A 24,101-nucleotide genomic window follows, 5' to 3' on the forward strand; every position below is an offset into this window, starting at 1 on the left:
TCATAAATAATATTTATTAAAGCAGCTGTGATTTTCTGATGGTGCGTCTGGAAGACACGCAGGGCCCAGAACCCCACCCCCACCCCCCAGCTGACTGTGGCACTGACAGTTGGTCATTAGGACTCCTGAAGCCTCCAAGCCCCTGGGAGCAGTGGGTCCTGACTGGGGGCTGGAGGCCCAGACATGGCCTACGGCTGCCTGGCAGGGGGAAGCTGAGGGCTGAGTGGATGGTGCCCTTTCCTTCCCAGCTCCCGGCTCTGCCTTGCACCCATCTGGGGTCCCTTAGTCTCTGCCTCACCCAGAGCAGCAGAGCGGAAGGCCTGCAGGGCCTGCACCAGCAACCGGGGGAGACTGCGGGACAGTGTGGCGGGCTCCAGGCCCACCAGGCCGCTGAAGACCACACGCCGGCCCCCCAGACATGCCCACACCCAGGCTCGGAAGAGCCCGGTCAGCGTCTTGGAGCCCAGCTCTGCCAGGACCTGCAGAGGGAGGAGGGGGCTCAGGGGCCCACAGCCCCATTCCTGTTTCCCTCCTCTTGGCCCCCAGAAACTCTCACCCAGGTCCCCCTCCCCTTCTTTACCCCCAGCAACCCTGCACACTTCCTGCGTACTTGGATACCCCCACAACCCCTCCCCTTGCACCTCCCCTTCCCCCTATACCTTCACACCCACTCAGTGCCCCAGCCCCCACTCTTCGGATCCCCACCATCACCTCCACCTCAAGCTGCTGGGGGAGAGGTCCTCCCTCCTGCTGGGGAGGGTACCCCTTGCATCCCCCTACCCACCAGGGCTGACCAGGTCAGCTTTGTGAGGTAACTGTGAAGGAATCTGGGAAGCTTGGGACCTACCTCCTGAAAGTCCACGGCCAGACGTTCTGAGGGGACTTGCAGGATCCAGGCATGGGTGCCCTGAAGGGTGGCCAACTTCTGCTGCAGGGGTTTCAGCCCAGGACAGCCTGCAGGAAAGGGAGAGGCCCTAGAAATACAGAAAACTGACACCAGCATGGAGTCAATACCTCAACTCCCTGTGGGCAGATTTCTCCTCATGCTATAGATGGGGAAACTGAGGCTCAGAGAGATTAAGGAATAACAGAGCCCAGTATCTCTGTTGACACTGGGAGGGCCCAAAGCCACAAGTCAACCCCCAGAGTCATCCGCCCCACTGCGGGTGGAGGGAGAGCGGGTGGCCGGTTGCCCCACGGGGTGACTGCTTTCCTAGGCAGACCCCTGAGAATACCCTTCGGGCCTCTGCCAGCCCTTGGCCTACTCGGCCGCCAGAGGGCGTCATTATCATTGGCTTCCCGGCGCTGCTCTGGCCCCCGTTTCGCTACCCGCGCGCCTGCCGCCCACGATAGCGGGGAGATGCAGAGTTAGGAAACAGCCTCCGCCGCGCAGAGATGGGGCTGGGGCTGGGCTGCGAGGGCGCCGGTACCTGCGTGTAGACCCTGCTCGCGGGCGGGGTGCCTGGGAGGCTCCCGGAGCGACGCAGCGGGGCCAGCCAGGACCGGGGCCAGGCGTCGCATCCCAGGACTCCGGCCGAGCAGCTCCTGGGCGCCCCGCAGCAGGCCCAGCAGGGTGTGAGCCAGAGAGCGCAGCTCTGCGGTAGGACAGGGTCGGAGCGGCGGTCAGATGTGGGTCAGAACCCCGGCCCACCCCACCCCCGGCCCGGCACCCTAACAGGACTGACGGCATCGCCGCCGGCGCTGCTGGCACTGCTGGTGCGCCAAGCGCTCACAGGGTCCCATGGGCCTCGGGCACAGGCGGACGTAGAAGGCACAGGGCGGGGTGGCATCGGCCAGCAGCTCCTCCGGCGGGTCCCAGGCCAGAAGCTCCCTGCAGCTGGGCTCGCGGCTGGAGGGGGCCGCTGCGGGGAACGGCAGGGGCCAACTTAGTCCCTGCTCTGAGCTCTGGCTCCCACCTTTCTGCCCCGGGGGAGACTGGTTTTACTGACACAGTAGGGGGCTAGGGTTGGGCCGGCTGGAGACGGGTTCGTCCCCTGGCTGTTAGCGAGACACTCTAGGCTGGGGGTGTTGGAGGAAATAGGAACCGTAGGCTCACCGCTCATCTGCTCCTGGAGCCAGTCCTTGAACACGGCCACACGGGTGTAGACCCCGGGCTTCCCTGGTTCCCCGCATCCGTCCCCCCAGGAGGTGACGCCGTACAGGACCTCCCTGGGGCGGGGGCCCGGCTCAGAACAGGTCAGGGGGCCTCCAGAGTCACCCTGCGGGGACCCGAGCCAAAAAAAAAGGGCACTGCAGTGACCTTTCCCCTCCCGTGCGGGCCTTACACCTGGCAGGGTAGGGCAGCTCAGAGCTCTCCTGGGGCTACCACTCATCCCCATTTTAGCAGTGAGGACATAGAGGCTTCGAGAAGTTGAGTGACAACCTGACTGTAGGAGGAAAGAGACTGTCCTGTCCCTGGAAAGCGGCCCATCCAACGCTCGCCGATCAACTGAGGCTCATACCTGGCATGAGTCGATGCCCCCAGCCAGGTAGCCGGCACAGAGCATACTGCTGGGGTGCAGCCCAGGGCCCAGGGCCCTTCTGCAGGTGTCGGTGCTGAGCAGGGGCACGCGGGCCTCCCTCACCACCTCAGCCTCAGGCCCGTCTACAGGAGAGCAGTGGGGGGGCTCTCAGGCCTGAGGGCAGGGTCCGCCTTCCCACTCCTCTTTGACTCCTCTCCCTGCTCAAGATGGGTCGGCATTTTACTACCGCAGCTGGGCCTAGGCCGGATTGTTTACACCCAGCCCTTCGACCTTCCTCACCCCAGCCCCTCCCGGTACTTCCCGTTCCAGGGGCGCTCACCCCCTACGCCCTGCCCCATACCTTCGAAGAGGGCCCCCCAGCCCGCAATGGAGCAGGCGGTGCCTGCCGGGGGCTCCCGGGGCCCCTGGGGCAGACACACGGGGCGTGCTGCCCCTGTCGGCTTCACCGGCGTCCACAGCTGCACCAGGGCCAGGTCGTTGTGGAAGGTCCGGGGGTCAAACTGGGAAGAGGGTGGCGCGCAGTGTCAGGCTTAGGGTGGGGATGCTGCTCCCAACTCTGAGGGCCTGGGGGCTGTCCTCTTACTTTGGGATGGGGCAAGATGCGGTTCACTGGCACCTCCTCCGCTTGCTTCCCCTGGGGCCCCTCGGCCAGTGTCACCGTCCACAGAAGCTCGTTCTGGGCGCTGCAGGGCGAGCAGCCAATGATAGGCAAGGCAAGGATGCAGCGAGGTCTTTTGGAAACTCTGCCCTCCGCCTACGGGCACCACCCAGCGAGACAGCACGCCGGGCTGTTTCTTCCTGGGGGCCGGGAGGGCGGGCCGTGGAGAAGCCACTGCTCCGAGTGGGCCGAATGCAGACAGGGTAGACAGGCCCTCCGTGGGCAGCCTGAGGCCAGGGAGCCCGGGAGGGCGGCAGTCGCCGCCAGGGGGCAGCAGAGACCGGCCTCGCGCGGGTCGTCCTCCCAACCACCCGGGAAAAGTTGGACCCCGCGTTGCGGATGGGCGGGCCGGTCCTGGGCCGACATACCCTGCGAAGCAGTGCGCCGCGGTGAGAACCCAGGACGCTGCCACCAGGACGCCGCCACACAAAGGCTGCCCGCCGAGTTGCAGCCTCACCAGCCAGGGCCACGCGCCCAGCGGTGCGGGGCTGCCCCCCACGATGCGGCCATGGGCCCGCGTCACGTTGACTGTGTCGGGGCGTCTCTCACCACACGGCCCCAGAAAAGGGGAATCTGAGTCACAAGGGACAAGTCCTGGCCATCCTCACCATCGACACGCCTCCAGGATCCACCCTGCTTTCAGTCCCGCCCCCTTCCGCCTTTCAGCCTCACCTGGCTCAGATGGATCCTGGAGGGGGGCTTGAGGCTTGGGACGCCCAGGTCCTGCTGAGAAACAGACCTTTGTGCCCTACTGCCACCCTCTCCCGTTTCCCCTACTCGAAGCTGGGCCTGAGCCCTGTTTCTGCGCTATCATCTCCTACCCCTGTGCCTTCTACCCCGCCGCCGCTGCCCCCAGCCCCTCATGGAGGCAGCCAGGGCCTGCTCTGGCAGCCACAAACTTCTCCCCGTTCACCAGTGAGCCCAGACCGTTCCTGCCCTCCCACATGCCTTTGCACATGCTGTGCCCCTAGCCTGGCGGGCCCTTTCCACTTGGAGAGACCTTCATGAGTGTTGTCTTGGCTGCAGATCCATAGTCTCTGTCCCCAAGAGGGAGTCAAGTCTGAAGGCTGAGGGGAGGCTGGGCAGGAGAACCGCCTGAGCTTAGTAGGTGCAGGCTCACCAGGGCATGGGGGTGTGTGGTCGGCACAGCCTCGGCACTCATTCAGTGTGTGCTGAATCTCCATCGCCACGCGATTTACCATCCACTGAGCGCTCCTCTGGGCAGCCTGTAATGCTTTCGTGCCCTGGGCTGACAGAGCTGCTAGGACATGGGGCACAAGTCACATCTGGCTGCTGAAGAGCCTCAGGCTTGTTCTCAGTGCCCAGCCCTGAGCCCTTGGGAGACCCACGGTGAAGCAGGCTGGGCTCACCAGTGAGGAGGAGAGAGACCTCCCGGGCTGCAGAGTCAGAGCAGATGCTCCCAGATTCTCAGCCCAACGTATCTGTCATTCAACTGAGCTGGGCTGGAATCTTTGAAAAGGGCCTTTCCTTAAAAACCTCAAAGGAAGACTGGTGCCCCAAAGGGACAGTCATCACATCACCAGGCTTATTGACGCAGCATAGCTGTGGTCGTGTTGCCCTCCTTGGGGCCCAGTGCTGTCCTGGGCCCCTTCCTCCTGCTAAGCTGGGAACCTTCCCCAGAGCACACCCATGGCACTGCTGGCCAGTCCCCCTCCCTTTCCATCCTCGGCCTCCCCTTCCTCTCCCCCAGTCCCTGGCTCCTTCTCCCAGCAGGGTGAGCAGAGGGGCAAAGGTCCTTGTGAGTGGGGACGGCAAGTTTGCATTCCCCTGCCTGGGACGCGCGTCTCTGTGCTCCTCCTCCCCCCAGGCAGCTCCCTTCCAGCCCGGGCTCACCTCGCAGAGTGCTGGGGGGCAGGCGCATGTACAGCGGGTGCCCGTGGGCAGACCAGTCTGGGAGGGGCAGCATCAGGGCCAGCAGCACGGCCAGCAGCATGGCGACCAGGAGCCGGAGGCCCTGTCCTCTTTCTCCCTCGGGGCCCAGCCTCCAGGAGTGTGTCCTTTGGCATGTGCCTCCCGCTGCCTTACTCCCCCTGGGTACTGTCTTCTTGTCCCTCAAATCATTTGCCTCTATTCTCTTACATCAGAATTACCCATTTCCCTGAGTGGGTCCCTCACCTGGCCCTTAACTCCTGGGATCCCACAGGGAAATGGGGCTTGGGGGGCTATATAGAGGACAGGCTGGGGTACCCGGGAGGGGGGTCAGTCTTGGGGGAGGAACAGAATATTGGGCTCCACACTCACCTTTGAAGTCCCATTGTCCCGGCTCTGAGGCCCCCCTTCTGTCAAAGGAGCTCTTGTCTCTGCGGCCCCATCAAAGGGGCCTGGACGGGCCCGAAGCGTTGACGGTTGGGCTGGGGGCCAGGCAGAGGGGTACTGGTGGGCAGGGGCCGGCCCAGTCTCCAGGGTTTGGATGGGGGGGGTCCCATCTGCTTCTGCTCTCCCAGGAGCTTCTGGCTGTGCCGGGGGCAGACACTCCCGGAGGGAGAAGGGTGGGGGCTGCCTGAGGGTCTTGGCCACCCTTCCCCTGGAAGAGGCCCCGAAGTCCCAGCCCCTTACCCCTAATTGCTTGGTAGTGTCCCTCCCCTGTGTGGCCATTGCTAGCGATGATCAAAGTGCCCTAATTAGCGCCGTAATTGCTGCACTGGGGGTAGTGGTGTGGGAAGAGGCAGAGGCAGGCGGGGCGCTGGCGTGGCCCAGGGAGGAAGGCGGGAGATAAAAGGCCCCAGCAATGGCCCATGTCAGGGAGGACAGGCCCCAGCAGCTTCTGATGCTATCCCAGAACGTGTGCCCCTCCCTGCACAGTGCCTACTCAGCCATCTGGCATTGTTCTCAGTTGCTATGACCCTGACCTGGCAGGAAGAAGTCTTCTGGGGTCTCACGGGAAGGGCCACAAATGTGCAGCTCTCCTGGTGCTGGGTTCCCACCTGGGGCAGAGAAGTGCCCGTCTGCCCCACAGACTGTCCTGAGGCCAAAAAAGAATCCTGGCACCCAAATTCATGCTGCTAATGACCCGGGGTGGTTTTGGCAGGCCTGGTCCTTTCCCAGAGTGCACTCTGTCAGACTCTCCTTGGTGACACATCCTTTCCTCTCCAGCCCTTGCTCCTGCCCAGGTGAACAGGCCTCTAATGGGGATCTGCCCCCCTTTGTAAGACAGAACCCCAGACCTGTGGAGAGGGCCTAGAGCCAAGAGCCCCGGGGTGGAGGGGGTGAGATGCAGAGAGGGGCAGCCAAGCCCAGCAGCCTCTCTGACCTCTTCCTTCCATGCCCCCAGGCAGCAGAGGATGTCCCATGACCTCTTTTTCCTCCCAAGACTCTCTTCCCCCTTGACCACTGTGATGCCCCAGCATTTTGGTTCCCCCCTACCTCTCTAGGCACTGGCCACAAAAAGGTTCCCACCCCATGGAACTCCATTAGAAGTGGCCACCCTCCCCCGGGTGAGCTGGAGTCAGCTCAGACTGGCTCCTGAGAGCCAGTCATCAGCATCACTTCCCAAGTCTGCATTCAGTGACATCACATTGGTAGCTTGCAGTCAGTCATGGTAGGAGTATTTACACCACAGAAATCATCAAAAGCTACACATCAGAGCTGTTTTGCCCCAGAGAGCCAGTTCAGCATTTACCAGCACACCATGTATGCACCCTGTTTCCCCCTCCCCAGTTACCACCATGCTGTGAAAATACTGAGTATGGATTGTTGTGGGTGAATATTATGAAGCTGGAAGTTACTTGTATTCATCAGAATATCTAACCACCTAAATAAGATGGGGCCTATCTTTTTTATCCAGTCTCCAAATTCTTGGCAGAGAAAGTGTTAGCTCAACACAGTCCATATTTGAAGCATAAACAGAAGTGTCCAAAGGAAAATTATCTGTGGTTCCAAGAAAAAGCCTTCAAGGTAAGGGATCCAGAAAGCAGAGAAGAGGGGTAGGAAAGCCTTGCAGGCCTGTGGGTTGGGAAAGGCTAACAGTTCTGACCTGGCCTCCAAATCTTGGCCTGCAGGCTCTTGCATCCAAGCTGAAGGGATTAAGGCCTGCAGCAAACTCCCAGTTTGGAGCCCCCTGTGGCCACTTCCCCGGGGGCATTCTTCAGGGAGGAGGGGATTCATGACCACTCAGCATCCAGGCCGCTCAGCTGCTTGGATCTTGCCAAAGCCAGGCAGGCCAGGCCAGAGCACCAGTACAGAGCCTCCTCGCCTCCTTCGCCTCCACTGGTCTTCAGGGCAGGAGGCAGGAGGAGCACGAGCACCAGGAGCTGCTGGGCTGGTTACTGTCCTGCCCCAGCTGGCCTCAGGGCAAAGATCTCGCCACTGCCGGCAGGAACTACAGCATACATAGCAATTCCACTCAAACCCCACCCTGCCCTTTCTGGCCCCACTACCACTTCCTGTGCCCATAGCTGGGGACTCTCTCCCCTCCTCCACACGCACTCCACCCAGACCTGGGGCCAATTTCATATACTTCCACAGGCCCCTCTTGAGGACCAGGTCTAGATCCCCCCTTCATGATGCTATTTAGCTCATCACTGGTGGCTGGTGCGCTTGCTTGTTGTCGGCTTCTCTCACAGACATGAAGGAATATGGTGGAGGCCTTCTGCTTCTCCATCACATCACACTCTTGGATTTTATTCAGCGCAATCATGCCTCACTTGCAGGCTGTCCACGGGGTGCTTGCCTGTTACAAGGGGCTCCTTTGCCCACAGGCTAGTTGAATGGGCTGTGCCCCCGGACCACCCCCAACCCCCACTACAGGGCTCACTGCTGGCTATCAGACCTACACCCTCCCTGCAGCCCCACTCATACCCCACACCAGTGGACAGGAAATAAGGACTGGGGGGCGTTTGGGTGGTACAGTGTTTGTGGAGAGAGCATCCTCCCCCACTTCTCCAGCTAAGCTAGAAAGAGGGGTGGGGTCCCCAGAGGAATCAAGGAATTCCTTACTCAGGAATCAAAGGACCTGGCAAGAAGGAGAGGCTAGCATTGCAGTGCCTGGGTGGAAATTAACTTAGAGGACTTGCAGACCAGCCTGGAGTGATGGTGGGGTGGGAGCTGCTAACTGGGGAGAGGCTGCTAGTCCCCTGCTTAGATTTCTGAGGTTCCTGGTCCCTAAGAATTTTCAGAGGGTAATTCCATGTGTGCCCACAGGCCTCAGAGTTGGCCTGAGTGTGGATGAAACTGGTGACTTCAGGCTTTTGGGACCACTGCAGTGCCGGGGGTAAAGTGCAGTGTGGCCCATTGCTGCCAGCTGTACATTGTTGTTATACACGGATGTCTGGAAGGCAGAACTGGCTACCTAATTTCCAGGAGTCCCAGCGTGAAACAAAAGCGCAGGGCCCCTTGTTCAGCAATTATTAAGGATTTCAAGACAGTGCCGCAGAATATTCAACCAACTGTGGGGCCCTGTGTCCCGGGGAGCCACCCAGGTGAACCTTCCATTGACAGGCAGGTTGGTCCCCCAGTACTGCTCACGCTGGTAGAAAAGGAAGAACAGCATTAGGGCCACAGCTGTGGTTCTGGGGCTCCCTGGCCCAGGCAAGTCAGGAGCAGGTGCCCCTTTCTATCTCCCGACCCCAAGACCGAAGAACCAGGGGTGCAGGGACCCATCTTCCCCCACTCCACTCCCCACCCCATACCCCATAGAGCTTCTGCAACTTCACCCAAGCCCGGGGAGGGGAGAGAAGCTTTGTGTTAATTGAGAAACTGGAGTTTCAGTGGACAATGCCCAGAAGGAGAAGATTTGAAGCTGGTGGGTAGAGAAGGCTCGGATTCTGGCCCAGTGTCGAGTGGGGGGCTGCCCCCTGCAACGGTGAAGGGGCCTCCACCCAGCACCATCAAGACAGCACCTGGGAAAATGAAATCATTTCAAATCTGTATCCGACAAGTGGAGATTTCCCAGCAAACAGGTCTGAGCTGCCTGCAGCTGTGAGCCTGCCCGTTTGCCCTCTGCCTGCCTCAGGAGAGAAGAGCTGTCTGTCTCACTGCAGACCTCCCCCGTGTGGTGTCGCAGGCACTTAGAATAGAGCTTGGCACAGTGTTTGCTAAACAGCCACGGAACCGGGTGACCGGTACTGGCCCCTCTTCCTGCTCTGGGGCTGAATTCCCTGCCTGCTGTCACGTCAACCCCAGTCTGTCCAAAACAGGCCTGGGTTCTCTGGGTGCCCTGTCAGCTCCTCCCCCGGGGCTCCACTGGACTCTGTTTCCACGCTGGAGGCAGGGCCTGGCCTGCTGCCCCTTCTGCTCCGGCCTGTGCAGCGCCCCTTCTTGGAGCTTGGCTCAGGCACAGAAGCAACGTTTCCTGGGGATCCCCCAGGTTATCTCCTCAGGCAGGGAAGGAATTTGGCTCAGGGAGGTCACCTGGTTCATAGGCAGTGGAGCTGGTCCCCCCCTCTTCTGCTGCCCCCACATTCTTCCCTCTTTGCTTCCTGTTTTTGTGGGAGGGAGGGCCAGGAGGACTGCCCAGGGTGAAGGAGGGACACTGAAGGGACTGAAGGGACTTACAGTGACTCTTTAGCCCCTGGTTTCTCTGCCTCCTCACTGGTCACAGTGGTCCCCCTTTGTCCCCCCCACAGGTGGAGGCAGTCTTTGCCTGAACCCCCACTTCAAGGAGGAGGGAAAGATGTGGGCCTTTTGGCTGATATCTCTGGGAAACCCTAGCAGGCTCACGTCAGCAGGCTCCTGTGGGTTCCGTGCCATGGACCAGCCTCACAGCCTCCCCACTGGCACAGAGGAGGATGGCAGCGGGGCCCCTGGGGCCCTGGAAATGGGGAGGAGAGACCTGGGCCCTTGCCATCTGGGGCAGAAGCTGCCCTTCCAGGTCTCTAGTCCTGCGGGGATGACCTTCCTCCTCCTCCCTCCCCAGGCCCCTGCAGACCATGGCTCACCCCTTCCTCCACCCCAGACCACCCTGACTCCTGGGCCCCGCCATGGGTAAGAGGAAAAAGTCAGTGGGAGGGAGACTCACCCAAGAGCTGACCAGGCACCTCTGGGGGCAATGTCCTCAGACAGGATAGGGAACCCACAGCGGTGCCGGCCCCGCTGACTAAAGTGGCCGTGAGTTGGCTTCTAGTGCATTGAAGAATGAGAGAAGGTTGAAGTCAGGGTTTTCTTGGGATGAAGGGCTGCTCAGACATGATTCAGAGCTGAGGCTTGGGCTTCTGGTGGGACCTCCGGGGGAACCTGGGTGAGCCACTTCCTGTTACAGGTTGCAGTGTGTCCCCCGAAAGATATGTTAATGTCCTAATCTCCAGTACGTCAGAATGTGACCTTATTTCAAATAGAGTTGTTGCAGATGTAATTAGTTAAATTGAGGCCATACTGGAGTAGGGTGGGCTCTTAATCCAGTGTGTCCTTACAGGGAGAAGAGACCCTCGGGGAGAAGGGGGGCAACAGAGACTGGAGCCCTGTGGCTGGACGCCAAGGGCTGCAGCTAGCACCAGAAGTAAGAGAAAAACATGAAACAAATTCTCCTACACAGCTTTTGAGACCCTGATAACACCTTGATTTTGGACTTCCAGCCTCCAGAATGCCAAGAGAGAGCATGCCATACTGCTCCCGAGGAGGACTTCGTCGACGTGCTGGCACGGACAGGAAGCTGTCTCCCTGCGTGAATGCACTGAGGGCCGTGAGGACCCGATCCTGGGAAGCACAGGAGAATATGGGAGCCCAGAGACCAGGTGGGAGGGGGACACTGAGCAGCAGCCGCAGAGGGGCTCCCCCTGCCCCACGGGGCCTCCCTCATGGATTGCCTTCACCTTCAGTTTGTCAGCTGTGCCTGTTGCTCTGGACACCCCACCTCTGCTTTGGGCTGAACTTGCCTGGAAGAGGGAGAGTCAGGGGTGCTTCCTGGGGGTGGGGGATGCTGAGGAGGGGGCCGTCCCCTGCAGGCTCCTCAGGTCTCTGAGAATGCGGTGGCCCTGGAACCTGTATGGGGGGCTCTCTGTGGCTGTCGAGGCTTCAGGCCTCCCTGCTCGCTTCTCACCCAACATTTTGGGCAGGCGCCACGCACGCAGCATGGAGAAGGGGGTCATCCCCAGCCCCTTCCCTCAGGCTCAGTCCAGCCTTGTCCAAGGGGCCAGCCCCCCTACCCTGGCCTCGGGGATCCTGGGGGATGCTCTACTTTTGTTTTAATCATAGACCCCAACTTCTGTTTCTCTTCATTTAGTGAAAAAGTTGGAGAGTTCAAAGGAATTTTGCTAACATTACCAGGAAAATAGAAATAAAGAAAAATTGAAAACACAGGCCCAGATCAGTTTATGGTGCAGAAAGCCCCATGCCGCCCACAGCATCTGCTGGGGAAGCCCCCACGGTGACCGGGCTCTGGGATGGGCATTTTGTTTCTCAGGTTGAACATACGAATTTGCCATTCTTTCCATCAAAACGGACATATACATTCCAAAGAGGCCAGTAACAGCTTTATTTAAAAATATCAATATGTACAAAGTACAAGAAATTCCATATTTCTTACCATTTAAACATGATGGGAACCTTTAGATAAGGAGGGGCCATCTAGGCAAAATTCTCTTAAATGGAATAGGGGCAAAATTTTGGGTGCCGCTCTTCAAACCTGTGATTAAGAGAATACAAACCATTTCACAATTCTGTTTCGCCTTTTTTCCATTGGTCCTTTTTCTTTCTTTCTTGTAATCACTCCCTGTAAGTTTTCTTTCTCTTTTCTCAGTCTTGCTGTCAGCTGTGTTTCTTCAAAACTTGCTAATTTAACATCTTCAGTTTCTACTGTAATATTCACATTTCTCCTCCTCCTCCATGACAGAGTCTTCCTAATCAATATTTTTTTATTCTTATTGCTTTCAAGTCTTTTTATTAACCTGAGATGATCTTTTTAGGAAACACTGCCTCTGTGACAAAGAGACACTTACAGGGGTCATCTGGTTTCCTTCAGTGTTATTTCCATTTATTTTCTTTTGTTAAAGTAAACTAAATGAGATTTAATGAATTATATTTAAAACATTCAATCAAATACCATTATACCAGATTTTCTCTCTTAACATTCTCTCTCTAAACTTCTATTTGCTTCAATGTAAAAAGGGTTTTCTGGACATGATGGTTATTCATTAATTATTACTATTTCTGAGAGGGAGATCTGTTTTTATTTTGTTTAGCTTTTTGCTTTCTTCTTTGTGATTTCTTGCACATTGCTTGAATTTTAAAACCGGCAAGAAACATCTATAGCAATGCAAAACATGGATCGTATAACGAGCAGAAAAGCGTAGGGCGCAAGAGGAAACCTTGATGACAGTCTGGCGAGGCAGTACTTCACCCAGTAAATAGTAATGAATGCCCAAAGTTGGTTGAATATAGGCAATTTCGCGTGGCTCAATGTATTACAGTGTATTAACTCTTTATAATAACTGAGGAGGTGTTAACAGACCCATTTTCTGGATAAGGTCACTGAGGCACAGAGAAGTTGAGTAACTTGGCCAAGACCACATCACAAGAAAATGGAGGACCAGAGAGTAAAAAACAATTCCATCTGCGGTTGAAGGCCACACCCTGGCCTCCTGCCCAGCCATGACTCCTGGGGTCCACATGTGTGTCCCAGGGTTTGCCGAGGGCTTGACGCAAAGGTGGTTGGTGCTTCTAGAAAGGGTAGAGAGTTTGCTTCCCCCTGAAGCAGACCTGGAGGTGGGGAGACCAGGGGCTGGAGGAGTTGGATCGAGGGGGAAGAGGAGAAACCAGGACCACGGACGTCACCAATGCCCTTCCAGTGTCTGTCCTGCACGCTCAGGTCAGCTTTACTCCGTAGGGCCTCTGAGGCCTGGGAGGCCACATTGGGGTGCCTCAGCCCCTCGCTCCTCTCTGAGTCCCGCTGCCAGGCATGGAGTAGAAGGGGCCCCTCTGCAAGGCTTCACCACCCTCCAGATGTCTTGCCCCCTGTGCCAAGCTCCAGTCCTATCACTGGGGGTCCAGCAGAGGCTGGGAGGGTAGAGCTGGGGGTGTGTGGAGGGTGGGAGCCAATCCAAGGCAGTTATGGTGGTGAGTACGGTATAAACAAGGCACTTTGCCTGCCACAAGCGCCCCCTCTACTGCACGCACGCACACACACACACACACGTACACACACGCAGCTGAAGCGCAAGGCCCATTTGCAGGGTAATGGCTTTGCGACAGCAGGAATTATCTGCAGCATTAGAGGCAGCCAGGCTGGGCAGGGTGAGGCAGGCTGGGAGCGGGGGCTGCAGGCTGGACCTGGAGGATACCAAGGGCGGCGAGAGGTGTCCATAGGCTGGGACCTGGGCCCCTACAGGGGTGGGAGGCTTGGGAGGGACTGCAAAGGGCTTTGTGTGGACCAGGGCCAGGTGAACGGCCACTGCCTCTACTGCCCACAGTCCTTTCCTTTCTGCTTCCGAAGTCTGTTAGTGGGGCGCTAATTTAGGATCTGAAATCACAGCCAAGGACAGTCACTGCTCTTGTCCTGGCCTCAGAGCCGTGTCCACTACTCAGGCCCAGAGGGGCCCAGGAATCCACTGTGCATCCCTCTAGGCTTACTGGGCTTCCTAGAAACAGCCTAGAGAGAAGAGCTGAGGTAAAGATGGGACCAAAAGGACCCCCGCCGTGGACACGTGTAGTGGGTGTGGTGGCAGCAGGGCAGGGGAAGTGGCAGCTGATTGTTTCCCTCTGTGACTGCTGTGGGAATCAGGGCTGGGTTGCCCAGCAGTGCCAGCAAGGAGGGGTTCAGGAGGAAGGATGTCCCCCTTCTTCTCTAGATTGGGAAACTGAAAAATACCACCACCTGCATCTTCAGCAGTGGCCTCTGAATGCCTGTTTCAGGGCAGACAGTGGAGGCTACTCTCTCCCTGTCCAGCTCACCTTGGTAGGGGTGGCAGAACCCCAGTAAAGAAAGTGGGGCAAGCTGGACCATCCAGGCTGCTTGGAACCCTGAGGCTGTGGTGATGTGTGGGTGGGGCTGGTCCATGGGGTCCCTAGTATCCCACCAGACGTGGCGTCTGATGTGGGAGTGCTGGCGAATCATGCCTGTCAACCTGACAGTAAAGCCGGGCTCTGTGACTCCAGTGGCAGCAGAGCATCCTGCCCACCTGCGGGCACACCCAGACGGCATTTGCTGAAATAAATTGCTGGAGAAAATAAATCCTGCACACATGATTAATGGGAGGCAGGGAGGCAGGCAGCCGCCACAAAGAGCCACTGGGGAACAGAGTGACAGTCAGGCACAAAGCCAGCGCAGCCGTGGGGCCTCCGGGAAGGGACTCTGCTGATTGCACAGTCACTGGGTCACTGTGGCCCTGGCACTGTCACCAAATAGGGACCCTGAGGCTGCAGCCCAGGGGCTCAGGCCAGCTCCCAGCTTGGCTCTCCATCATTGCAGGTGGTGCGAAGGGGCCAGTCCTGAGCTTGGGGCACCCCTGACCTGGCCTGATCACTCCTGGCAATTGGGGTCCCCACAGACTACGGTAGGGAAGAAGTAAAGCCAGCATCTCAGGGGAGAACAATGGCTGAGGACTTCCCTACTGGCCGGCTGTGAGTCCTTGAGCAAATCACCATTTCTCTGAGCCTCAGTCTCCTCATTTGCTCAACAGAGCTAGTACGGGTGCATCCCTTAGAAGGTGGTTGAGAGGTGGAGCTGAGGCCACCCAGGCAAAACACTTACTAGGATCTGGTACACACTGGGGGTCCAGGGGGAGCAGGATGGGGGCATCCCAGCCAGTCAAGGGGTACTCAGTGTCTCTGATGCGCCGGGCCTGGGATACATGGAGCATATAGGTTGAAGTAGGCAAACACTGAACGACAAAATATCATTAATAGTAATGACATCATGTATGTCATTTCAAATGTGCAAGGTGCTGTGAAGAAGGCCTGAGTTTCTGGGAGGACACAAGCAGTGGGGTTACAGTCTGAAGGTCAAAGCAGGCTTCCTGGGGGCACTGAACACAAGTGAATTTGTCGCAAAAATCTAAAAGTTAGACAGTGCATTCTGTTGGTGAGGCTGCTGAGAAAGAGCCTCATCCCGGTGCACCTGCAGGGCAACTGGCAGTACCTGCTCCAATACCTGCCTGAATTACAAACACCCTTGTTCTATAACTAGTGCCTCCACTCAGGGCATTCTATCCTACAGATATGTACAAAAGCATACTCAAGAGATGATGAATAATCTTGTTCATGTAATTGTAGATTAATGATACCAAAAAAAAAAAAAAGAGAGAGAAATGAGTGTACAGGGATATTCACTACAACCTTGTTAGAGCAAAAAAGGAGCAACAACCCAGGTACTCATCAAGAAGGGACTAAGTTGAATACACTGTATATACAGCAACACTGTAAAATACTATGCGGCTGTAAAAAAGGAACTAGGACTCTACTGTTATGGATAGAATGTCAAGACAGATTGAGTGAAAACAAAATGTGAAGAACAGTTATGTAGTATGCTACCTTTTGTCAAAGAGAGGAGGAAAAATAAGAGCATAGCTTTTTACTTTCTTTAAAATACAAGAATTTATTTAAAGTGGTTACTTGGGGTTATGTTGGGGGCAGGTGCACGGGAACAGGGTGGCAGGAAGGCTTTTTACTTTGTATTGCTTTGATTTTTGAACAATTTGGATGTATTACCTACTAATTTAAAATACATACATATTGAAGAGACTGCTCCTGGGGGGCAGAGGGTGGAATCTCGGTATCCAGAAGCGCCGGATCAGAGAGCTGGCTGACCTTCCTAATTCCAGGCCTGCCCTCAAGCTAGGGTGGCCTTTTCTGAATAAAGCAGCTTTAGGAACAGTTAATCCTTCCAACCTTGCCCTGGGCGGCGCGGGGGAAGTGACTCCGCAGCAGGTGTGGCCCCAATCAGGCCCAGCTCTTGTCCCCGAGCTCGCCGGAAGCAGAACTCCGGGGGTGGGGGGGTCCTGGGAGTGACCGGAGCAGGGGACGGCGGACAAGGCTAAGCAGCACCCTGGAGGGAGGATCTGGAGCGACTTCCGTCCCGCCATGGGGGCTCGAGCCGGAGCGCGCGACAGGGCTTTGCGGAGGACGCGCTGGCTGCAGCGCCGGCCCATCCTCCCCACCTCCCCGATGCATCAGGGCCAGGAGGCCAGCAGGTGTGGGGCGCCTCCTGGTGGTGCTCCGGGAGGGATGCCGCCCTTGAAGGAACCGGAAGCCCAGGACCAAGTCCCAGCACCCCAGGGAGGGTTTGGTGGCCAAGTAAAATCAAGGGGTCGCCTAGCTGAAACAAGGAGTCGAACCCAGGCGACTCAGGGGGAGATCTGGGGCAGTGGAAGGAAGATCTCAGTGACTGTGGTTGCTGCCAGTGACCGCAGCTGAGAGGGTGTGGGTTTCACCAGCACCGCCTGCACGGCGACCCCCTCCCTGGCCCCCACTCTCAGGCCTAGGCAGCAGGAGGGCACAGCTGCTGCCTTTCCTTCTGGGGCTCAGGGAGGTGAGCCTCTCGCGTTTTCTGCCTTTCCCATGGTTTTACCACCCTGTCCCACCCCTCCCCAAGGTTGCCCCTCTTTGTTTTCTGAATCGCCCTCTCCCTGCTCAAGCCACAGCCCTGGGCACCTTTGCCCACCTGTGTAATCCCAAGTGAGCCAAGTGTAGGACCAGCTGCATCATTTACAAGGCCCCTGTTCAACAGTTATTAACCATTCAAAGATGGCAACGACAGAGCATTAACCCAAGCACGGGCATCTGGGTGAGACACCACAAAGCTGGATTGCAGGCTCGGGTGGCAGAGAGAGGGGGCAGAGAGTGGAGGTAGCTGGGTGCCTGACCTCCAGTCCCTGGCACATGAGTCCCTGGGCCTGCGGTTTGGGGTTTCCCCTTGCCTCGTTGTATTTGAGCATCTCTCCTTTGGGAGGCTTGTAGACCTCTGCTCCCCAGCTCATGTGCATGCACACGCACACACTCACACACATGCACACTCAGTCAGGTGGGCCCTCAGAGCAGAGCAGGGCAACTGAACGGGCCAGGGGCAGGCTGCAGTACTTACTGCTTGCCTGCAGAAGCCCAGTAAGCCTAAAGGGGTGCGCAGTGGATTCCCGGGCCCCTCTGGGGAATCAAAGGGGGCACAAGGACTTGCTCTAGGTATCATCTTGCTCACAGTCTTGGCTGGGGCCTGGGGGAATGATACAATCAACAGTCATTTGTGAAGTTCAGTGAACCATTAGCACGTGTCAGGGCCCATTCTAGGCGTCCTTCTGGAAGTGACTGAGGGATGCCTCACGGAGAGTCATGCGGCAGCGGCTGCAATCACCCGCTTTACACAGACTGAGGGAGGCACAGCAAGGTCACATGAATTGTGTGTGTGTGGGGGGAGGGTGACACAACAGAAAGTGGGGAGCTAGGCAGGCGAAGTTTGCTGAGCCGAGGTACACAGTGTACCTCTGAGGGTGCCGGGTGGAGCTGAGCATGGTAACAGAGAGGCAGGCTAACCCCTTCCGTCTGTCTGGGGTGTGTCTGCCCCACTGGGCTCTCTCAAGCCCTCATCTCTAAGCCACTGTCTCTGAGCCCTGCTCTTGGCCTGGCCCCATCTCCTCCTCGTCCAGAGGCCCCCAGTCTACAAGCCCTGCATCACGGGATCCAGGTTTTGGGGAGCCTGGGGTTCAGCAAGGGAGGTTATCCTTGAGTAGTGTAGGAGCCTGAAGCTAGAAATTACCCTCTGTATTGCCTCAGACCCCCACCCTTGGGGTCTGGTCTTCTCCTCCAGGAAGCAGGCAGCTTGTGGAAGGGTGCTGTCCATGTGGCTGGAGGCCCTGCCTGTTGGCCTAAGCCAGTTCTGACAGGGCCACCATCCCCACCCATGTCCACCTGGCCCAGGAGGCTCAGGACCAAATAGAGGGCCACTGAAGACCCCAAGCCAGCCTTGAAGCCAGGCCTCTAGTCTGGCCTCCCCTGAAGGCTGACCTACAGAGCCTGTCCTTGGCTCTGACTAAGGCATCCTTTCCCATGTGAGCACAGGCGCGTCCCTCTCTGCACCCCTTCTCCAAGTCCTTGGCTGTCTTTCTGTCCCTCTCCTCTCCCTCTCCCTTCCTCCCTCTCTGCCACCCCTGCCCCTCTCAGTGAGTCTGTGTCACTGGCTCTGAAACTCCCACTCCCCACCTCTGCCTCCCTCCCTCCCTCTCTCTTCTCTAGGCTGTATCTGTGTGTCTCTTGCTCTCTCTCTCTCTGTGCACACCCCTCCCCTTCCCAAGTCCCCTCTCCAGTGCCCCAGCATCCCTGAGCCTTCCCAGGGCTTGGTCCTCGGGAAGCCTCCTCCTCTCCCCAGGCTCTCTTCCTGCCTTTGTTGGGGTGGAGGGGGACCAGAAGCACATTTCTTGTCGTCTAGACCTAATATCTTAATGCAAGACCATTACTCACCCGGAGTCCAGGCAGGGCAGGCCTCCCCCCTCCTCGTTTGTCATCCAGAGCGAAGCCTCTGTGCTGTTCCTCAGGGATCAGATGAAGGGCCTGACAGTCCCGATGAACAAATTCAGCTGCCAGTGCCACCTCCTTACTCCCCCTGCCCCAGCCTCCTTGGCTCCAGGTGCTGAACTTGGAGCAGAGGAGGTCTGAGGCCTCCCAGAGTCCTGTTTCTTGCTTCTGCTCTTCCTTAGAGTGCCTAGCAAGGGGTGAGGATAGCTTTTCAGCCAAGACAGAGAGAGAGAGAAAAGAAGCTGGGCCCAGAGTGACCTGGACCCCTGGGGTCTGTTGAGCATTCACAGTAAAAATAGAACAGCTAACACTATATATAGTCCTTCAGCCCTGGCAAGCCCTTTACCTGTATTCACTCATTTAAGCCCTACAGTGACCCTAAGATGGAGGCACTATTATAATATTATTATCCCCATTTTATAGGGGCTCAGAGAAGCTTAGACCTTATTATCCCCCAGGTCACAGTTAGTGAAGTCTATGTGACAGCCAGGGTGCTTTGTCTTTCTTAATTTTCTCAGCACAGTACCTGTGGGAAGGGGCTAGTATCATCCCCCTCTTACAGATGAGAAAACTGAGGTATTTTCCCAGGTCTAGAGCCCTCTGGCATGGTTCTGTGCCCTACCATGGTCCTACCCTTCCTTTATCTTGTTTCCTGGGGAGAGGATCAGCTCTGGGTAGCTGTTGCAGAGCAAGAATGACTGCAGCCAATTTGAGGGAAGCAGGAGTGTAAGGTTCCTGGCCTAGTCTTTCTGCCCCTCAGCCCTGTTTTGAGGGCCACATCCTCCACCAGAGCTCCTGGTTTACAGGGGCAGTGTCCAGGGTAACTTACCATTATGAGTCCCTCTCAGGCCTTGTCACTGAGCATCTGCCACCTGGAACCCAGACCCCAGCGGTGGAAGCCAAGAGCTGTCTCTATGGGAAGGGCAGGGAAGGCACTGTGGAGCCTACCTGGAGCCTACCATCTGCTGCCTGGACATCAGCTCTTTCCACTCCACAGCAGCCTGGTTCCCATAGTAACCACTGGCTTGCTGTCTCCTAGCAACTGAGTGGTCCTCCGAGTGGGAGGAGCAGCAAAGGAGAGTGATTGACATTTGAGGCCTGAGAACTTGGGTTCAAATCCTGGCTAGGGCCAGCAGGCACTGGGCCTGAGTAGGAGCTGCAGCCTACTGCTGCTTGTCCAGCTGGCAGCCCCTCCCAGGGTCCTTGTTCCTCCACCACAGGCCCCAGTGTGGTGCTTTCTTTCATCATTTAAGTGCCCAGGGACCCTTCTAGAGAAACCACACCCTGAACCATTTTTGCCTTACCCCCTATAGAGCCACAGTACATTGAGCTCTGCCCTTTACACATATCTTTTAATTTTACCCAGTGAGGTAGGTTCTTTTTATTATTTCCCAGCGTCGGATGTGGAAACTGGGGCGCAGTGAGGGTAGGTTACATGCCGAAGTCTTGCAGCTCCCAAGAGGCCAAGCTGGGACTGGAACCCGGATCTCTCCGAGAGCCTGACTTCTTAGCATCTTTCCGTATTTTGTCTCTTAGGAGCTCAGAAGGAGAGAGTGGGAAGAGACAGGGGTCTCTTCCTGAGGGTGGAGTGCGGGTGATGGCGGAGCAGGTCCGGGACCGTCCGAGGTGAGGGACGCAGGGCTAGGGAACGGGCCGAGCGCGGAGCCAGAGTCGGAGGAAATCCCGGGGCACTTAAGGGCTCCGACAGAGGCCTGGAGGCGGCGGCCGCTCCAAGCGCGGGAGCGCGCCCTCCGGAGGCCGGGGCGGGGACTGCAGCGCGGAGAGCTCGGGAGTCCGCGGCGTGCTCTGCCCCGGGGCGGAGGCACTGGTGGAAGGGAGCCTGAGCACTAAGCGCCGGGGTGGGAGAGAAGCAGCCGGTGGCAAGCGGCCCGCGCAGGGGGGGGGCCTGGGGAAGAAGAGCCCCGCGGCGGTGTCCGCAGGGGCCTGGTCCCCAGCCAGCTCCCCAGGTCCCCAGGCCCTCGGCCTGGGTTTTCACTGAGTTGGGGACGTGAGCCAGACGTTGACCAATATTCCCGGAAGAGCGGGGTCTCCCTCCCCAGTCCAGGCGATCACCTTTGCCTCCCGCCACCCTGCAGGCCGAGCCTCCCCACCCCCGCGCTCCCAGCCCTCCTCCCGGGCCAGGGCCAAGGTCGCTGCTGCAGCTCGGGCCGGTTGATTCAATTAACTAATTCCCGACAAGACAGATGTGCAGTTCCCCGCCGCCTGCCACCAGACGGAGATGGAGCTCCCCGCGGGCGGGGGCGGTGACGTCACGGGCGGCTGTGACGCCATGGGCGCCCGGCCAGGACTCCCGCGGCGACCAAGCGCGCCCTGGGCCTCTGCAGTGTGCTTGCGTGTGTGAGAGAATGTGTGTCCGCTCGTGTGTGCGGGGGTACATCTGTGTCTCGGTGCGCCACCCCTCTGAGGGACGCCCTGGACCTCCGAGGTCTCCATTAAGGTCCACGTTTGGTCCAACAAGGCTCCCTGAGTGCAACCTCCCTGCTTCTCTCTGCCCTACTCCTCTTTGCCCTCGAAATTTGCCACCCTTCCCTGACCCTGCCCCCAGACCTCTTACCTTGGTGGAAATAGGTGCGTGCATAGTGAGGCCCACACATGTGCGACACAGGGCCTGCCGGGGAGCACACTTCAGACATGAACACAACGGTGCCCAGGTGCACGCACAGGGACACAGGGAACCGGAGCAGCCTCCCAGCCACATATGCACACACAGGCTGGCCTGCAAGTGCCCCAGCCCCACAGCCCCTGGTCTCAGCCCCTCCTCAGGCTCCTGGGCCTCCTGGTGTGGTTGAGGAAGGGGCAGTAGAGGGGGAAGGGAAGCCTTGTCAAGGACACCAGCAAGGAAAGGAAAAAAAAAAAATGAAGTGGAAGAAATAAAATCAAAAGGCTTTTAAGGCTGCTCTCCCCAAGTAGTTGATGTCTTGGCTGCGATTGCTGGCCATGAAATATGGTGCTCTCTGATCGCTTAATGCATGGAACACCGCGGCCCCCTCCCCCTGCCCGAGCATCCACCCCCTCCTCTCCCGGGTTCTCACTGGCAGATCTGCCTCCTTGCTTGCAGAAGAGCCTAGAGTGTGTGGTGGAGGGCACAGATGATGCCCACTTCCAGCCTGGCACTGACACCAGGGAGCGTGGGGTCCCCAGCCCACAGCCTGGGCAGCAGGGCAGAGGCCAGCTCTGGGCTGGGGCCCTGCATATGCCTGGCAGTTGTGTTGCTCAAGGCTGTCCCTGCAGAGATGCTGGGTCCAGAGGGACACTTCAAGCCGAGTTGCCCTCAGCCTGGAGGGGAAGGACAGGAGAATCCCTGTGTGCCTAATCAGGATTCCCAGCAGCCCCGGAGGCTGAGGAGATTGTGTGTGTGCGTGGGGGAGGGGATGAGTGGGTGGGAGGTGTCCAGGCCTGATTCTCAGTCTTTAGTTAAAAACTGAGCTCAGTAATGGTTAAAAGTCCTGGCTTTCAGCCTCGGCTCACATTCCAACCCCATCACTTCCTGGCTCTGTGACCTTGGGCAAGCTCCGAGCCTCCGGTGCCTGAGCTCCACACCGGGAGGGATGGAGCAAATAATAGAACTGGCCTCATAGGGTTATTGGAGGATTAAAAGAAAATTTATGCAAAGTGCTTCGCGTCGGGCCAGTGCAGGGGGCGGGGGCATGGTGGGGCTAATTATCTCTGTAATCTCCGCACTGGCTCCACCCCCCATTGCCCAGCACTTAGAGCAGCCGGGCAGGAGCAGCCTGATAGGGGGTGCCTGCCGCCCCCTTCCCCTCCCCACCGCCTCCTCCCACCCTTCTCCGCCCCCCGCCCCGCCCCCAGGCAACTGTTCACTCTGTGCGCCTTTCTGTCAGGGCTGCAAAATTGGCCAAATCTCCGTAATGCTAAAAAATTGGCCCATTAGCTGGCAGGGAACACTGATAGGAGGGGAGAGTGGTGTGCACTGCTGCCACAGATGTGCAGGGAGGGGGCTCCACGGCTCCCCCTGGGGGAACCAGCAATGCCCAGGTGTGGGGTGGGGGGCCACTGTACACCTGATGTTCTGGTGGGGGCTTTCATGGCTTAACCTCAAATAAAGCCCACAGCAGTCCTGAGAGGTTGGTCCTGTAATTATTCCCATGTTACAGATGAGGAAACTGAGGCTCAGAGACAAGAAGAGCTTCAGCAAGTTGCTCAGCAGGTCAGGGAGAGCCCTCAACCCCTGGTCTGAGATGCCACTGGCCTCCACGGAGCCACCTTCCCAGACATCCCAGCAACCCCCAGATATTCTGGGAGCTTTGTTCCCGACGCCTCCGCCCCAGCCTCACCTCCTGGCCCTGCCCCATGAGGTTCCTTACTGCACTGGAGCAGCTGGCCAGGGAGTTTGTCTTGTTGCCATCAGCCATGCCCAGTTGCTCCTCAGTGGAGCGAAATGGGGTGTGGGGAGGAGGTCCCTAGGAGCCTGGAGGAGGAGGGAGAAGGGAGGCTTGGGACTTCTGGTGGCCCCAGCTGTCCCTCCTGGGGTGCTTAGATGAGGTCTGCCCACTTGGGCTGTTTCCCTGGCCTGGAGGCATGGCCCTGGGACCAGGCTCTTCCCTGCCCTCCTCGTTCACATCTCAGGTGGACGTCATTGTCCACAGTCTGGGATGAGGAACCTGAAGCTTAAAGAGGCCAAGGGCCTGTTCACAGCTGGGAAGTGGGGGTGCTGGGACTTAGTCCAGATCAGTCTGACTCTAGGACCCAATGTATTCATCCCTTTCCTCCGATGATGGGGAGATACCTCCTTGGGTGTCAAATTTTATTAGGGGACAGTTTTAATTCTGAAAATATTTTCATTCATTCTTTTATTCTTTAAATATTAAGTACCCCCTATGGCCAGCACTATGCACTGGAGGCACATCATGAATAAGACCCTTCTTTACCCCCAGACCAGCTGCTGCGTGCCCCTGAGACCCAGAGCACCCCCAGCCAGGGGTCAGTCCTTACCTCTTCTCTCCCTCCCTTACTTCCTGGATCTACTGCTCTATAGCTGCCAGCCCACTAAGCTGCATGGACACAGGGCTCATCACAGCCGCCCGCCAGAGGCTGAGGCACCTGCTTACGGACTAGGGACTCCCCTGGTCTTTTCCTGTGCAGTCCCCAGCCTCCCTCTCCCGCTCCCATCAGACATCAGGCAGGGTGGCAGGTACCTGGCTCGTCCCTGAGGATATGACTGCCCTCCTAGTCCCGCTGAGTGGCCAGTATGTCAAGGCCAATGCCCGAGGCTGAAAAGGAGGAGGCTGTCATGCTGGGGGGACCTTTCTGTTGGCCACAACCTTGTCCTGTGTCCTGAGACATCACCCTTGGAGACGGAGGACTCTTTGCGCTCCTTCACGGAGATATGGTAACATGCGGTGGTTCTGACGTTGGGTTCTAATGTCAAGCAGCTTAAGTTCAATCTGGCTTCTGCTACTTCTTGGCTCTGGGACTTTGGGCTTTTTCTTTGTAAGCCTTGGTTTCCCCAACTGAAAAATAGGAGGATGATACTGGCTTCTACTTCTTGGCTATTGTGGAGATTCAATGAGGTAAAATGTCTGTCATTA

General features: G+C 57.7%; 1 protein-coding gene and 2 long non-coding RNA genes across 5 annotated transcripts; 1 reads left to right on the top strand and 2 right to left on the bottom strand.

The window, feature by feature from the left end:
* Window positions 1–51: 51 nt before the first annotated feature.
* Window positions 52–6,009, bottom strand: PRSS56 (serine protease 56). 3 transcript variants are annotated; one of them, XM_017640327.3, is made up of 13 exons: window positions 5,719–6,009; window positions 4,996–5,513; window positions 4,262–4,399; window positions 3,814–3,864; window positions 3,510–3,714; window positions 3,067–3,166; window positions 2,824–2,983; window positions 2,463–2,605; window positions 2,057–2,219; window positions 1,686–1,862; window positions 1,431–1,595; window positions 848–954; window positions 52–479 (listed from the first exon to the last, which is right to left on the bottom strand). In XM_017640327.3, exons 2-13 carry the CDS (start codon window positions 5,093–5,095, stop codon window positions 189–191), a joined length of 1,800 nt encoding a protein of 599 aa, XP_017495816.3. In that variant the 5' UTR covers window positions 5,096–5,513; window positions 5,719–6,009; the 3' UTR covers window positions 52–188. The 3 variants fall into 3 exon arrangements, with proteins under 3 accessions (XP_017495816.3, XP_017495813.3, XP_017495814.3); XM_017640324.3 differs by having other exon boundaries at window positions 3,814–3,867; window positions 5,719–6,008; XM_017640325.3 differs by having other exon boundaries at window positions 3,814–3,867; window positions 4,996–6,008.
* LOC140844921 (uncharacterized) lies at window positions 1,464–11,356 on the top strand. The gene is made up of 3 exons (XR_012123459.1): window positions 1,464–1,600; window positions 10,511–10,594; window positions 10,671–11,356. It is a non-coding gene; the product is annotated as an uncharacterized lncRNA (long non-coding RNA).
* Window positions 11,357–16,775: 5,419 nt separating this feature from the next.
* LOC140844729 (uncharacterized) lies at window positions 16,776–19,526 on the bottom strand. Its single transcript, XR_012123210.1, has 3 exons — window positions 19,361–19,526; window positions 18,478–18,718; window positions 16,776–17,236 (listed from the first exon to the last, which is right to left on the bottom strand). It is a non-coding gene; the product is annotated as an uncharacterized lncRNA (long non-coding RNA).
* Window positions 19,527–24,101: the final 4,575 nt, after the last annotated feature.

Source organism: Manis javanica, chromosome 12, assembly GCF_040802235.1.
Source record: "Manis javanica isolate MJ-LG chromosome 12, MJ_LKY, whole genome shotgun sequence".
Classification (NCBI taxonomy): Eukaryota; Metazoa; Chordata; class Mammalia; order Pholidota; family Manidae; genus Manis; species Manis javanica.

What these genes read in the sequence shown, in the direction of transcription:
- PRSS56 (XM_017640324.3), bottom strand. Translation starts at nt 5,095, where the DNA reads ATGCTGCTGGCCGTGCTGCTGGCCCTGATGCTGCCCCTCCCAGACTGG. An exon ending in GCATCTTGCCCCATCCCAAA is followed by an intron (nt 2,984 to 3,066) that starts GTAAGAGGACAG and finishes CCCTCTTCCCAG; the next exon opens with TTTGACCCCCGGACCTTCCA. An exon ending in TGGCCGTGGACTTTCAGGAG is followed by an intron (nt 480 to 847) that starts GTAGGTCCCAAG and finishes CTCCCTCTGCAG; the next exon opens with GTCCTGGCAGAGCTGGGCTC.